Genomic DNA, 15,523 nt, shown 5'->3' with positions numbered 1-15,523 from the left:
CCAGGCACCGCATACTAGCTCATTATGAAATATTTGCCTCCGAACGAGATGAGGAACTTACCTGGTCCACGCCGAGGGAGATGTCATCTTTCCTCGGCGTGTCTTATGGGTATCGCCGCTCCAGCGCTGTGATTGGCTGGAGCGGCGAAGTCGTCAAGGATCCCCCCGAAGTCGTCGCTTCTCCCCGTCAAGGATCTCCGCTGCGCATGCGCCGCTGAAGTCAGCAGCGCATTGCAGGGGGAATATCTCCTAAACCTTACAGGTTTAGGAGATTTTCTTTATACCTACAGGTAAGCCGTCCTATAGGCTTACCTGTAGGTTAAAGTGGTAGTACAGAGTATACTACCACTTTAATTTATCCAATCTTGTGCTAGAAAACTCCTGTTCTCCTTGAATACCCAATATTGTACAGATACTTTTCACATTATGGATAACTGAAGTGAATATTGAGATTTTGGGTAAAAAATCGGAACTTTATATAGTATCATAGTCGGTATTCGAATACAGCATGTTCAGTATGCGATGTTCCATTTTATGTGGGAAAAAGGCTGACTGATTACTCTACACCAGGGATATGCAATTAGCGGACCTCCAGCTGTTCCAGAACCACAAGTCCCATGAGGCATAGCAATACTCCTGACAGCCACAAGCATGACACCCAGAGGCAGAGGCATGATGGGACTTGTAGTTTTGCAACAGCTGGAGGTCCGCTAATTGCTTATCCCTGCTCTACACCAAACACTCAATGAGGTTGATTTACTCTGGCTGTTTGCTGAGTTTACTTTGCAAGGGAAGTTGCGCTCCACAAATAAGTTTTCTCCAGAGCTTGGTGTATGTGGTACAATTCCACTTTGCAATGTTAAAGAATTGAGTTCAATCATGATTGAATTATGGAAGTCAGCAGAGCCCAACCTCTTTCACCAAGCTTTGATGATTCCCTTGCAAAGTGCAACTTCCCTTGTAAAGTGAACAGTCTATTTGCCTGTAGTAAATCAACCCTATTAAAGAGGATTCACCCCCGTCACAAAGAAAAATAAAAGTCGTCAAATACTGTAGCTGCTGACTTTTAATATTGGGACTCTTACCTGTTCCTGCAATGTCGGCTCCCCAGCCAATTTTCGGGTCGGCTCTCGGGTGCTGCCACCGCTGCCATTCCTTGTAAGGGAAACCATCTGGGTTTTTTTTTTTTTTTTAATTAAACAAAGTGATGCTGTCAATTATTATTCTGTCTATTGGTATATAAAATGCAATTTCTGTTTGTCAGTTCAGAGTGTAAGAGATTGCACAAGTTTGAATAGTTTTTGCTTGGCTACATTGGTGTTACATCAAATATTGTTTTATTTGCAGACCTTGGAAATGCCAACCCTTCAGAATATCTCATGCAGTGTGAGACCTGGGGAATTGCTGGCTGTAATCGGACCTGTTGGAGCAGGGAAAGTGAGTATCATTTTTCTCTCCCTCTTTCTCTCCTCGCGCTCTACATACTGCTAAACTGTCATTTTCCAGCATAATGAAAGTGCTGATACTTTCTGTAGGCTGCATTCAGAGTCTGTCATTGGGCTCATGGTGAAAGAGAACATGTATTTACATTGATTGTCCCAATGCATTCCAAATGGGTGATGAAATGCCAGCAAAAACTGCTCGGGGTGTTACTTCTTTGTGAAGACACAATAGTCCGCTTAGTTTACCTTACCCTGATGTATTGTATTTTCTTATGGGATGTTGGCTGTTTGATGTTTTCCAGTGAAAGGGAAAATAGTGCATTAGCGTGGGCTGAAATGATTGATGAAATGATAGATACAAGGATAGAACACAAGTTTAATGCTTTTGTGAGAGTCATTTCATGTCAATTACAGATGCACAATACAATTTTATTGTGCTTAAAATTGAATTATTTTCAAAGATGATTTCTGTTTTAACCACTTCAGCCCCGAAAGGATTTACCCCCTTCCTGACCAGAGCACCTTTTGCGATATGGCACCAACAAAATTGATGTCCTTTCCCCCGCCCCCCCCCCCTCCCACAAATAGAGCTTTTTCTTTTGGTGGTATTTGATCACCTCTTTTTTTTTTTTTCCACTATAAACAAGAAAAGAGCGACATTTTTTAAAAAAAACAACATTTTTTACTTTTTGCTATAATAAATATCCCCCAACAAATATATAAAATTTTTCCTCAGTTTAGGCCGATATGTATTCTTCATATTTTTGGTAAAAAACAAATTGCAATATGCGTATATTGATTGGCTTGCGCAAAAGTTTATATAGGCAGATTCAGTAAGAGTTAGGCCGACTTATCAGTAGATAAGCCGACCTAACTCAGAATCTACGCTGACTTATGTTTAAGCGTATGCTCAAACAGAGATACGCTTAAACATATCTAAGATACGACGGCTTGCGCCGTCCTATCTTAGATTGCAATATTTTGGATGGCCGCTAGGTGGCGCTTCCATTGCGGTCGGCGTAGAATATGTAAATGAGGAGATACGCCGATTCACGAACGTACGCCCGGCCGACGCAGTACTTTTGCGCCGTTTGCGTAAGAGATAGGCCGCGTAAAGTTAGAGCTAGGCCCTATTGGAATAGTAATGTCAAGTATGGCCGCCGTTCCCGCGTCGAAATTCGAATTTTTTACGTCGTTTGCATAAGTCGTCCGTGAATCAGGATTTACGTTGTTTACGTCCACGTCAAAATCAATAGGCCCGTGCGGCGTACTTGGCCGCAATGCACACTGGGAAATGTAGGCGCCCGGCGCATGCACAGTTCGAAAAAACGTACAAAACGTGAGGTCAAGCCTCATTAACATAAAACACGCCCCCTCAAACACATTTGAATTAAGCGCCCGCTTTAGGCTACGCCGCCGTAAGATAGCAGGCAAGTACATTGTGAATCATGTACTTGCCTAGCTGACTTACGGCGGCGTAGCCTAAACACGCTAAGCTACGCCGCCGCAAGTTTGCTCCATTGTACCTGAATCTAGCTAATAGTGTCTACAAAATAGGGGATAAATTTATGGCATTTTTATTATTATTTTTTATTAGTAATGGTAATCTGCAATTTTTATCGTGACTGCGACATGGCAGCGGACACATCGGGCACTTTTGACACTATTTTGGGACCATTGTCATTTATACAGCGATCAGTGCTATACAAATGCACTGATTACTGTGAAAATGACACTGGCAGGGAAGGGGTTAAACACTAGGGATCGATCAAGGGGTTAAGTGTGTTCTAGGGAGTGATTCTAAAGCCTCGTACATAGGATCGGATTTTCCGACGGGAAATGTGTGATGACAGGCTGTTGGCAAATCCGACCGTTTGTATGCTCCATCGGACAATTGTTGTCGGATTTTCTGTGGACAAATGTGGGATAGCATGCTTTAAAAATTTTCCGCCATTTTCAGAGCGTGTGTACACAAGTCTGTGTACAAACACGCATGCACGGAAGCAATGCTCACCATAACACAACATTAGTAGAAGTTGCCCAAAGAGTGGCGCTTAAGAGCTGAAAAACCACGTTGTTTTGTGTTTGTTGGCCGACAATTCTTTGCCGTTTCTATGATATACAAGTTCCTGGCCAACACCCTTCGGACAAAAATCCTACGCTTTGACCAATAAAAATCCAATTGTGTACGAGGCTTAACTGTAGGGGGGATGGTCTCACTACCACGACAGAGATCACTGCTTCCGATGACAGGGAGCAGTAGATCTGTCATGTTGCTAGGCAGAACAGGGAACTGCCTTGTTTACATAGGCATCTCCCCATTTCCTCCCACACTCCAAAGGCATGCTGATAAGTTAACTGGCTTCTGTCTAAATTGGTCCTAGTATATGTATGTATGTATGTATGTATGTATGTATGTATGTATGTATGTATGTATGTGAGTAAGGGACCTTGTAAGCTCCACGAGGGTAGGGACTGATGCGATTGTACAATATATATGTAAAGTGCTGCGTAAATTGACGGTGCTATACAATTACCTGTAATAAATGTAAAAAATAAATGACTTGCCCAGTAACGGATGCCCAAGGTAAGGGGTTTGTGCCCACTCCTTCCACTAAATCGTGTTGACTTAAAGCGGTAATAAAGCAAAAAACAGGTGTAATATGTTGCAGCTTACCAATCCTTAGTTGTGGTGGCTGAATTTGTTTTTCTTCTTTTTTTTTTTTTTTTTCCATTATTTCCAGCCAGTAACACACTTCCTGTCTTGGGCTGCATTCATATCTCCACAGCACACAAACGCACATACTTTTGCTTATTTTCATGCTAAACCCTCACCAGAGCCAAAAGGCCCGCTGGACCACAAAGCGTGTAATAAATGATCTCCCAGTATGGGGTTCCAAGTTTTCTGTTCTACATCTCAGACGCTGCTTCTCCTCAGCAGGATATACACCAATCACCAAGAAAGAAGATAAACACAGTGATCATGCAACAAGTTCCCCTTTAAAACCAATCCCCAGATATATACGCTTACATGTCAGGGTGCCCAGACTGACACCAGCTGGACCAGCATAAACATTTTAATTCAAAGGATAATGCCGTTACAGTGTAAGACAAAGACGCCGCCTGTCTCGCCAGATTCTGACGTGCGTCTCACTGCTCAAACGGACGTGACGTGACAAGCGGTCCACGGGAATAGCTAAGGCAATCCGACCTCTCTGCATTTCGCTGCATAGCTTCATCAGGAAATGACTGCCCTTTTCCTGAAGATCTTATGATCCTTAAGATCTTATGACTTATTCAACTCAACCAAAACCCTCTATGTGCAAGTGGTAAAACTGGCTGGATAAATACAAAGGACTAATGATAATAATAGTATAGTATATTACTTAATTCATTTACTTGTCCAAACCCCATATTTCTGGTATAGAAAAGGAAAATTAACATAATTGTATTTAGGGCTGCAACTAACGATTATTTTCATAATCGATTAGTTGGCCGATTATTGTTTCGATTAATCGGATAATAGCCTTAAAAAAAAAAAAATATTGAATTTTTTATTTTTTGCCCCAGCCAAGTATGACGCATTGGTGACCATGCGCTGCTGCAAGAGTGGGCAGAAATTAAGCTTGTACAGCTTTTGAAGTTGTGAATGTATTTGGACTCATAAGTATTTGATAGAGTGCTCTGCCCACTGAAAAGGAAATGTATCTGCGGTAGAATCTTGGGTGCTTGTAGAAAGTTATATATCCTAAGCAATATGATTTAGCAGCATTAATTTTAAAATTACTTAAGATGCCAAATAATTCAAATTCCCTTGATAATGAAGGAAAGGCGACACCTGCTAAACTATACCATGTTGAGAAGGCCAAACAGAAGGCTTCATTTATAATTCTTCCACATGTACCTTACTTGTAGATGAATGGGGACCCTGCAATTTGTAAATGCTTTTTGACAGTTTATTTTTAAGAAATAGTATTGGATATAAATGCATGTAGCTATCAGCAAATTTTTTCTTTTTAACCACTTAAGCTCCGGACCAATACGCTGTCTAAAGACCAGAGGTGTTTTTACAATTTGGCAATGCGCTGCTTTAACTGGTAATTGCGCGGTCATGCAATGTTGTACCGAAACGAAACTTGCGTCCTTTTCTTCCCACAAATAGAGCTTTATTTTGATGGTATTTGATCGCCTCTGCGATTTTTATTTTTTGCGATATAAACGCAAAAAGACCGTAAATTTTGAAAAAAAATGATTTTTCTTATAACAAAAAGTAAAAAAAATCGAATAAACTAAATTTTAGTCAAACATTTAGGCCAAAATGTATTCAGCCACATGTCTTTAGTAAAAAAAATCGCAATAAGCGTATATTTATTGGTTTTCGCAAAAGTTATAGCGTCTACAAACTAGGGTACATTTTCTGGAATTTACACAGCTTTTATTTTATGACTGCCTATCTCATTTCTTGAGGTGCTAAAATGGCAAGGCAGTACAAAACCCCCCCAAATGACCCCATTTTGGAAAGTAGACACCCCAAGGAAACTGCTGAGAGGCATGTTGAGTCCATTGAATATTTAATTTTTTTGTCCCAAGTGATTGAATAATGACGAAAAAAAAAAAAAAAAAAAAATGTTTACAAAAAGTTGTCACTAAATGATATATTTCTCACACATGCCATGGTTATATGTGGAATTGCACCCCAAAATACATTCTGCTGCTTCTCCTGAGTACGGGGATACCACATGTGTGGGACTTTTTGGGAGCCTAGCCGCATACGGGGCCCCAAAACCCAAGCACCGCCTTCAGCATTTCTAAGGGCACAAATTTTTGATTTCACTCCTCACTACCTATCAAGGTTTCGAAGGCCATAAAATGCCAAAATAGCAAAAAAAAAAACCAAATGACCCCATTTTGGAAAGTAGACACCCTAAGCTATTTGCTGAGAGGCATGTCGAGTCCATGGAATATTTTATATTTTGACACAAGTTGCGGGAATATGACAAACTGATTTTTTTTTGCACAAAGTTGTCACTAAATGATATATTGCTCACACATGCCATAGTTATATGTGGAATTGCACCCCAAAAGACATTCTGCTGCTTCTCCCGAGTACGGGGATACCACATATGTGGGACTTTTTGTGAGCCTAGCCACGTACGGGGCCCCGAAAACAAAGCACCGCCTTCAAGATTTCTAAGGGCATACATTTTTGATTTCACTCCTCACTACCTATCACTACCTATCACAGTTTTGAAGGCCATAAAATGCCAAGATGTCACACAACCCCCCCAAATGACCCCATTTTGGAAAGAAGACACCCCAAGCTATTTGCTGAGAGGCATGTTGAGTCCATGGAATATTTAATTTTATGGCCCCAAGTGATTGAATAATGACCAAAAAAAAAAAAAAAAAAATTTTTTACAAAACGTTGTCACTAAATGATATATTTCTCACATATGCCATGGGCATATGTGGAATTGCACCCCAAAATACATTCTGCTGCTTCTCCTGAGTACGGGGATACCACATGTGTGGGACTTTTTGGGAGCCTAGCCGCGTACGGGACCCCGAAAACCAATCACCGCCTTCAGGATTTCTAAGGGCATAAATTTTTGATTTCACTCCTCACTACCTATCACAGTTTCGAAGGCAATAAAATGCCAAAACAGCACAAAACCCCCCCAAATGACCCCATTTTGGAAAGTAGACACCCCAAGCTATTTGCTGAGAGGCATGTTGAGTCCATGGAATATTTAATTTTTTTGCCCCAAGTCACTGAATAATGACCAAAAAAAAAAAAATACAAAACGTTGTCACTAAATGATATATTTCTCACACATGCCACGGTTATATGTGGAATTGCACCCCAAAATACATTCTGCTGCTTCTCCTGAGTACGGGGATACCACATGTGTGGGACTTTTTGGGAGCCTAGCCGCGTACGGGACCCCGAAAACCAATCACCGCCTTCAGGATTTCTAAGGGCATAAATTTTTGATTTCACTCCTCACTACCTATCACAGTTTCGAAGGCAATAAAATGCCAAAACAGCACAAAACCCCCCCAAATGACCCCATTTTGGAAAGTAGACACCCCAAGCTATTTGCTGAGAGGCATGTTGAGTCCATGGAATATTTAATTTTTTTGCCCCAAGTCACTGAATAATGACCAAAAAAAAAAAAATACAAAACGTTGTCACTAAATGATATATTTCTCACACATGCCACGGTTATATGTGGAATTGCACCCCAAAATACATTCTGCTGCTTCTCCTGAGTACGGGGATACCACATGTGTGGGACTTTTTGGGAGCCTAGCCGCGTACGGGGCCCCGAAAACCAAGCACTGCCTTCAAGATTTGTGTGAGTGAAATCAAAAATTTATGTCCTTAGAAATCTTGAAGGCGGTGCTTGGTTTTCGGGGTCTCATACGCGGCTAGGCTCCCAAAAAGTCCCACACATGTGGTATCCCCGTACTCAGGAGAAGTAGCAGAATGTATTTTGGGGTGCAATTCCACATATAACCATGGCATGTGTGAGAAATATATCATTTAGTGACAATGTTTTGTACATTTTTTTATTTTAATTTTTTTTGGTCATGATTCAATCACTTGGGGCAAAAAAATTAAATATTCCATGGACTCAACATGCCTCTCAGCAAATAGCTTGGGGTGTCTACTTTCCAAAATGGGGTCATTTGGGGGTTTTTTGTGCTATTTTGGCATTTTATGGCCTTCGAAACTGTGATAGGTAGTGAGGAGTGAAATCAAAAATTTGCGCCCTTAGAAATGCTGAAGGCGGTGCTTGGTTTTCGGGGTCCCGTACGCGGCTAGGCTCCCAAAAAGTCCCAAACATGTGGTATCCCCGTACTCAGGAGAAGCAGCAGAATGTATTTTAGGGTGCAACTCCACATATAACCATGGCATGTGTGAGCAATATATCATTTAGTGACACATTTTTCTTTTTTTTTTTTTTTTCTCATTATTCAATCACTTTGGACAAAAAAAAAAAAAATCAATGGACTCAACATGCCTCTCAGCAGTTTCCTTGGGGTGTCTTCTTTCCAAAATGGGGTCATTTGGGTTTTTTTTGTGCTATTTTGGCATTTTATGGCCTTCGAAACTGTGATAGGTAGTGAGGAGTGAAATCAAAAATTTACACCCTTAGAAAGCCTGAAGGCGGTGATTGGTTTTTGGGGTCCCGTACGCGGCTAGGCTCCCAAAAAGTCTCACACATGTGGTATCCCCGTACTCAGGAGAAGCAGCAGAATGCATTTTGGGGTGTAATTCCACATATGCCCATGGCATGTTTGAGCAATATATCATTTAGTGACAACTTTGCGCAAAAAAAAAATATATATATATATATATATTTATATTTCCCGCAACTTGGGTCAAAATCTAAAATATTCCATGGACTTAAGATGCCTCTCAGCAAATAGCTTGGGGTGTCTACTTTCCAAAATGGGGTCATTTGGGGGGGTTTTCAATTGTCCTGGCATTTTATGCACAACAATTAGAAGCTTATGTCACACATCACCCACTCTTCTAACCACTTGAAGAAAAAGCCCTTTCTGACACTGTTTGTTTACATAAAAACATATTATTTTTTTGCAAGAAAGTAAAGTTGAACCCCCAAACATTATATATTTTTTTAAAGCAAAGGCCCTACAGATTAAAATGGTAGGTGTTGCAAAAAAAATTTCCACACAGTATTTGCGCAGCGTTTTTTCAAACGCATTTTTTGGGGAAAAAATACACTTTTTTTTATTTTAAAGCACTAAAACACACTATATTGCCCAAATTATTGATGAAATAAAAATTATGATCTTAGGCCGAGTACATGGATACCAAACACGACATACTTTAAAATTGCGCACAAACGCGCAGTGGCGACAAACTACATACATTTTTAAAAGCCTTTAAAAGCCTTTACAGGTTACCACATTAGATTTACAGAGTAGGTCTACTGCTAAAATGACTGCCCTCGATCTGCCCTTCGCGGTGATACCTCACATGCATGGTGCAATTGCTGTTTACATATGACTCCAGACCGACGCTTGCGTTCGTCTTTGCGCAAGAGCAGGGGGGGACAGGGATGCTTTTTTTTATTTTTTTATTTTTTTATATATTTATTTCGCTTTTTTTATTTTATTTGTTAACTGTTCCTTCCATTTATTTATTTTTTTACCATTTTTATTGTTATCTCAGGGAATGTAAATATCCCTTATGATAGCAATAGTTAGTGACAGGTACTCTTTTTTTTTTTTAAATGGGGTCTATTAGACCCTAGATCTTTCCTCTGCCCTCAAAGCATCTGACCACACCAAGATCGGTGTGATAAAATGCTTTCCCATATTCTCAATGGCGCCGTTTATATCTGGGGGGGGGGACATTCCCTCCCACTGAATGTAAAAGCAGTCTAGAGGCTAATTAGCCGCTAGGACTGCTTTTACATGAAAGCCGACCGCTGGCTGAAAAGAATGATACCAAGATGATGCCTAAACCCGCAGGCATCATTCTGGTATAACCATTCAAAGTCCTGCAACATACCAGTACGTTGATGGTTCTTGTTGGACATGTATTGTAATCTTTTTTTTTTTCATGCAGTCTGTTGGCTGAACAAAAAAAAGATTGATCGGTGGGTATGCCCACCATTAGAATACCTCCCTTCATCCACCCACTTCTAATGATGGGCATACATGCACCATTTATATATGCCGAAGCATGGGGGCATCCTCCCGCAAAAAAGTTATGCCGCGTACGGTCGGACTTTTCTATGCCGCGTACACACGGTCGGACTTTTCTATGCCGTGTACACATGGTCAGACTTTTCCACAGGAAAGCCTCCGTAGGAATGTCAACCGTATGTACGCGGCATTAGGAGCAAAATCGCTCCTCCGCCCCTAATGCCCCCATGCTCCGGCATATATGCTCTTTTTTGAACTGTAGTGGTGAAATCACCTCCTACAGCATTGGAGTCGCGGCTTTATATATCGTGGGAGCAAACGCTGTTGCTGTCACGCTAAATAAATCCGCACTGCAACTGAATGGCGTACCTGCTAAGCAAATGATGGTTAACATTAAAACAAAGTAACATTCCAGTATAACAGTAAGATCATACCATACCTGCAAAGCAAATACCTATAAAAAAACATAGTAAAAAATAAAACATTTTTTAACGCAACCTGTGCCTAAAATATATATATATGCCAAAGCATGGGGGCATCCTCCCGCAAAAAAGTTATGCCGCGTACGGTCGGACTTTTCTATGCCGCGTACACACGGTCGGACTTTTCTATGCCGTGTACACATGGTCAGACTTTTCCACGGGAAAGCCTCCGTAGGAATGTCAACCGTATGTACGCGGCATTAGGAGCAAAATCGCTCCTCCGCCCCTGCTGCCCGCATGCTTCGGCATATATGCTCTTTTTTTTAACTGTGGTGGTGAAATCACCTCCTACAGCACTGGAGTCGCGGCTTTATATATCGTGGGAGCAAACGCTGTTGCTGTCAAGATAAATAAGTCCGCGCAACAGCTGAATGGCGTACCTGAAAACAGTAAAATAAATTACATACCTGAAAAGCAAGCATGAAAAAACATAACAACAATAAAACTTTGCAGAATAGAATACAGTAAAAAAGAGCAGAACAATAGAGAGAGAATAGAGAGGGAGAGAACAATAAAACGACAACTATTTTTGGTTTTTTTATTTTATATTTTTTTGTGTGTTTTTATTTTTTACTTTTTTTTTTTTTTTTTTTAACACTTTTTTTTGTAACTGTGAACTGTAACTTCAACTTTTCGGTTCCAGGTTTGGGTCTCTCAAAATGCGATGGCATCTTGGGAGACCCTGTGTGAGTGTGCCTAGCCTGTGAAATGTTTCACCCTACACTAATAATTAACGTGTGTGTGGAAGCGTTCAAAACATTCACCAATACAAAGACCAGGATTGCCAGGACATTTGGGACAAAAATAACGGGTGTCACGCCTAAATCCGCGCTTGGTACAGACACGACATTTTCTTTGGGGGGCTCGTTGGGTAGGGGTACTCGGGAGGACATAAGAAAAATGCCTCTCATGCAGTCGGCTTACTGCATTTGGTAGGAGATGGTGAGGTACAATACCGCCTGGATACAGGAGTTCTGTGATGATATCCCTCTGGAATTGAAGGAAGGATTCATTCCGTCCTGAAGCTCTGTATACGACATGAGCATTCAGTAGAGCCAATTGAAATAAATGTAGAGACACTTTTTTGTACCAGCGTCTCGTCTTACGGGCAATATGATACGGCGCCATCAACTGGTCGTTGAGGTCCACCCCTCCCATATTAAGGTTATATTCGTGGACACAGAGGGGTTTCTCCACAACACCAGTCGCCGTACGAATTTGGACTGTCGTGTCTGCGTGAAGGGTGGTAAGAACGAAAACATTCCTATTGTCCCGCCACTTCACAGCGAGCAAATTTTTACATCTGCAGCAGGCTCTCGCCCCCGGCCTAACACGGGCATCTACAAGCCGCTGGGGGAAGCCCCGGCGATTAGGTCGCACGGTGCCACATGCTCCAATCTGTTGATCAAATAAGTGGCTAAAAAGTGGCACGCTGCTGTAAAAATTGTCCACATACAAATGGTACCCCTTTCCGAATAAGGGTGACACCAAGTCCCAAACAATCTTGCCAGCGCTCCCCATGTAATCTGGGCATCCTTCCGGCTCTACCTGACTATCTTTTCCCTCGTAAACCCTAAAGCTCCATGTGTAGCCTGTGGCCCTGTCACAGAGCTTATAGAGCTTGACCCCGTATCTGGCACGCTTGCTGGGAAGGTACTGTTTGAAAGACAAGCGGCCAGCAAATTTAATCAGGGACTCATCAACGCATACAACCTGCTGGGGATTAAACAAGGCTGCAAAACGTTCGTTGAAATGGTTTACGAGGGGCCGAATTTTGTAGAGCCGGTCAAATTCAGGGTCTCCACGTGGACGACAAAGTGCATTGTCACTGAAATGCAGGAACCGCAGGATCGCCTCGTATCGTCTCCTGGCCATGTGAGCAGAGAAAATGTACATATGGTCAATGGGATGTGTGGACCAATACATCCGCAATGACGGAAATTTGTGTATGCCCATGTTGAGGGTAAGGCCCAGAAAGGTCTTAAATTCGGAAACCTCGAGAGGTTTCCATTCTTTGGCAAGGCGAGACTGGGGGTTAGCGGCGATGTAAGTACCAGCATATAAATTGGTCTGGTCCACAATAGATCTATAGAGATCTTCCGTGAAATACAGCGAATAAAAATCAAGTGACATAAAGTTCGCTGTATCCACCTGAATACCGGGTTGGCCAGTGAATGGGGGAAGTACAGGTGCTGTAGAAGTGGTGGGGACCCAATCAGGATAGGCAAATTCTACAGGAAGGGCACTATGGGCACGACGGGCCTGTCTCTGTCTTTTTCTTGGTGGCAGCGGGACACTACTTGTGCTTGCCACATCGCCAGCTTCAACTGCACTTATGGGACTCGCCACGTCACCAAGTGTTACTGCAGTGCTGGATAAACGACCAGGGTGTACTAGGCCGCTGGTGCTTGCCAATTCACCAGAAGGAATAGCGGCGCTAGTACTGGATCTCTGCTCCATACGAGGGTCCTGCGGTTCTTGCTGCTCAACAACATCAGAATGGGATCGGGTACGCCTGGCCTTAGCAGGGACCTCAACTTCGTCGTGCGAGCTATCTGACATGGAGCCGCTGTCGTAAATGGGTTCATATTCTGAGCCAGAATCTGTCAGATGCGTGACCTCCTCCTCTTCACTATCTGACATGCACATGAACTCAAAGGCCTGCTTATCATTGTACCTTCGGTTTGCCATTTTGGACTCTAAATTTAGTGGTACAATGGTAAGGATTCACAGGTAAAAAAAGCACCTGACTATAGAAAAGCAAATGTAGAAAACGCTTCAAAAAAAACTGTAAGCGATCGCAGGGATCAGGCCTGTCTCTGCGAACGCTGCAGTTATGTGTCTTGTGTTTTGTAAGTGACAGTGATCGATCGATACTGCACTTGGGTGGGTTGGGCTGGGCAGAGGGGGAAAACGCAGGTGCTAGCGGGTATCTGGGCTGATTCCGCTAACAATGCGTTTTTGGGTACCCTAAACTGCTGGGTACGCTAGTATAGATCTGATCAGATCAGGTATCGATCCGTTCAGATCCTATACCACTAAGGGGGGTGTATGCTTAGCGAGTGGGTGTAAGCGGTACTGGCTCTAACCTAACGCTGCCTGGGGTGACGCAGACCCTGACTGGCGCTAAAATTAAATTTATATCACCCGCCGGGTGATCAGGGGGTTAAACCTATTGGGTTATATACGGCGGGTGCTCTGATGCTATAAACAGCAAACTAACCAACCAGCGTCAACCGTAACACTTATACGGTGATCACTGGTGAAAGGGTTAACTAGGGGGCAATCAGGGGGTTAAAACCTTTATTCGGTAATATATGGGGGTACCTAACGCTTTCTAAAAACCTGGTGGCGAACCTAAAATAACTAAATAACTAACTGGCTAACCACGTCACCAGTGACACTTATACAGTGATCAGTGGTGAAAGGGTTAACTCTAGGGGCAATCAGGGGTTAAAACCTTTATTTATGGGGGTACCTAACGCTATATAAACCTGGCGGCGAACCTCAAAAAAAACTAACTGCCTAGCGGCAACAGTGACACTAATACAGCGATCAGAAACCGATCGCTTAGTGACACTGGCAATAGGGGTGAAAGGGTTAACTCTAGGGGCAATCAGGGGTTAAAACCTTTATTTATGGGGGTACCTAACGCTATATAAACCTGGCGGCGAACCTCAAAAAAAACTAACTGCCTAGCGGCAACAGTGACACTAATACAGCGATCAGAAACCGATCGCTTAGTGACACTGGCAATAGGGGTGAAAGGGTTAACTCTAGGGGCAATCAGGGGTTAAAACCTTTATTTATGGGGGTACCTAACGCTATATAAACCTGGCGGCGAACCTCAAAAAAAACTAACTGCCTAGCGGCAACAGTGACACTAATGCAGCGATCAGAAACCGATCGCTTAGTGACACTGGCAATAGGGGTGAAAGGGTTAACTTTAGGGGCAATCAGGGGTTAAACCTTTATTGGGGGGGGGGTAGGGGGCTACCCTGGACCTAAAGGGGCCTAAACCTAACTGCCCTGACACTTTTTTCTGTCACACTGACACTAAAAGCAGTGATCAGAAAATAAATGATCACTGCAATCAGTGACACTGTGACAGGGGGTGATCTGGGGGTGCTGGGGGGGTGATCGGGGGGGGTTATGTGCCTATGTGTGCTGTGTCAGTGTGCTGTTGGTGCAACTCACAGTACTGACGTCTTCTCTCCTCTGGAATCAAACGAAAAGACCGCCAGAGGGGAGAAAACGTCACTTCCTCCCTGCCTGTGTTTACAGTTACACAGGCAGGGAGGGCTCTGCTGCATTCTCATTCGCTGAGGGAGATCGAGAGGGGACGGCTGGAAACCAATAGCCGCCCCCTCCTCCCGGACCTCCCGTACACCGTTCCCGGCCGCCGCATGTACCGGAGGGGGTCCCGATCGGACCCCCGAACCGAGGTAAGGCGGGGACGTACCTATACGCCCATGTGCCTGTACGTGCCATATTGTGGACGTATATGTACATGCGGTGGTCGGGAACTGGTTAAAGTCTTACTAAACCCAGGACTATACATTCACTAAATCTGATCTCCCACAGGACACAGCATGCAAATGCAATTATTTTAATAAATATAAACCGCTAAATACCTTTTCTCATCAGCTATAAACTTATATATATAAACTTATAGCGGTCTTGTGACTGCTATTAGTGTCCAGCCAAGCACTGGTTAAAACTTCTCCTCTGTCCTATGAGGCTGCATGACCCCTGACCCCCTTTCTAGCAATACACTCCAAACTGAGCAGAGTGCCCCCGAGGCTCTGTACAATCAGGAGATTGATTTGGGACTGTGGAAGAAAGGGAGGATCAGAGAAGGCCGGATCAAACAACCTTTTTAGGGCTCTTTCACACGGAGCGGATCCGTATTGA

At 43.0% G+C, this 15,523-nt stretch overlaps 1 protein-coding gene across 1 annotated transcript in view; it reads left to right on the top strand.

The window, feature by feature from the left end:
- The window catches only part of ABCC4 (ATP binding cassette subfamily C member 4), a 344,218-nt gene that overhangs the window by 108,223 nt on the left and 220,472 nt on the right, over positions 1 to 15,523 (top strand). Inside the window, exon 10 of the mRNA XM_040336098.1 lies at positions 1,348 to 1,437. Within this exon, the coding sequence (XP_040192032.1) occupies positions 1,348 to 1,437 (90 nt within the window). The remainder of the gene's footprint in view (positions 1 to 1,347; positions 1,438 to 15,523) is intronic.

Source organism: Rana temporaria, chromosome 2 (genome assembly GCF_905171775.1).
Source record: "Rana temporaria chromosome 2, aRanTem1.1, whole genome shotgun sequence".
NCBI classification, from domain to species: Eukaryota; Metazoa; Chordata; class Amphibia; order Anura; family Ranidae; genus Rana; species Rana temporaria.
Note: the sequence above shows the minus strand (reverse complement) of the source record. Positions and strands in the feature narration are given on the sequence as shown.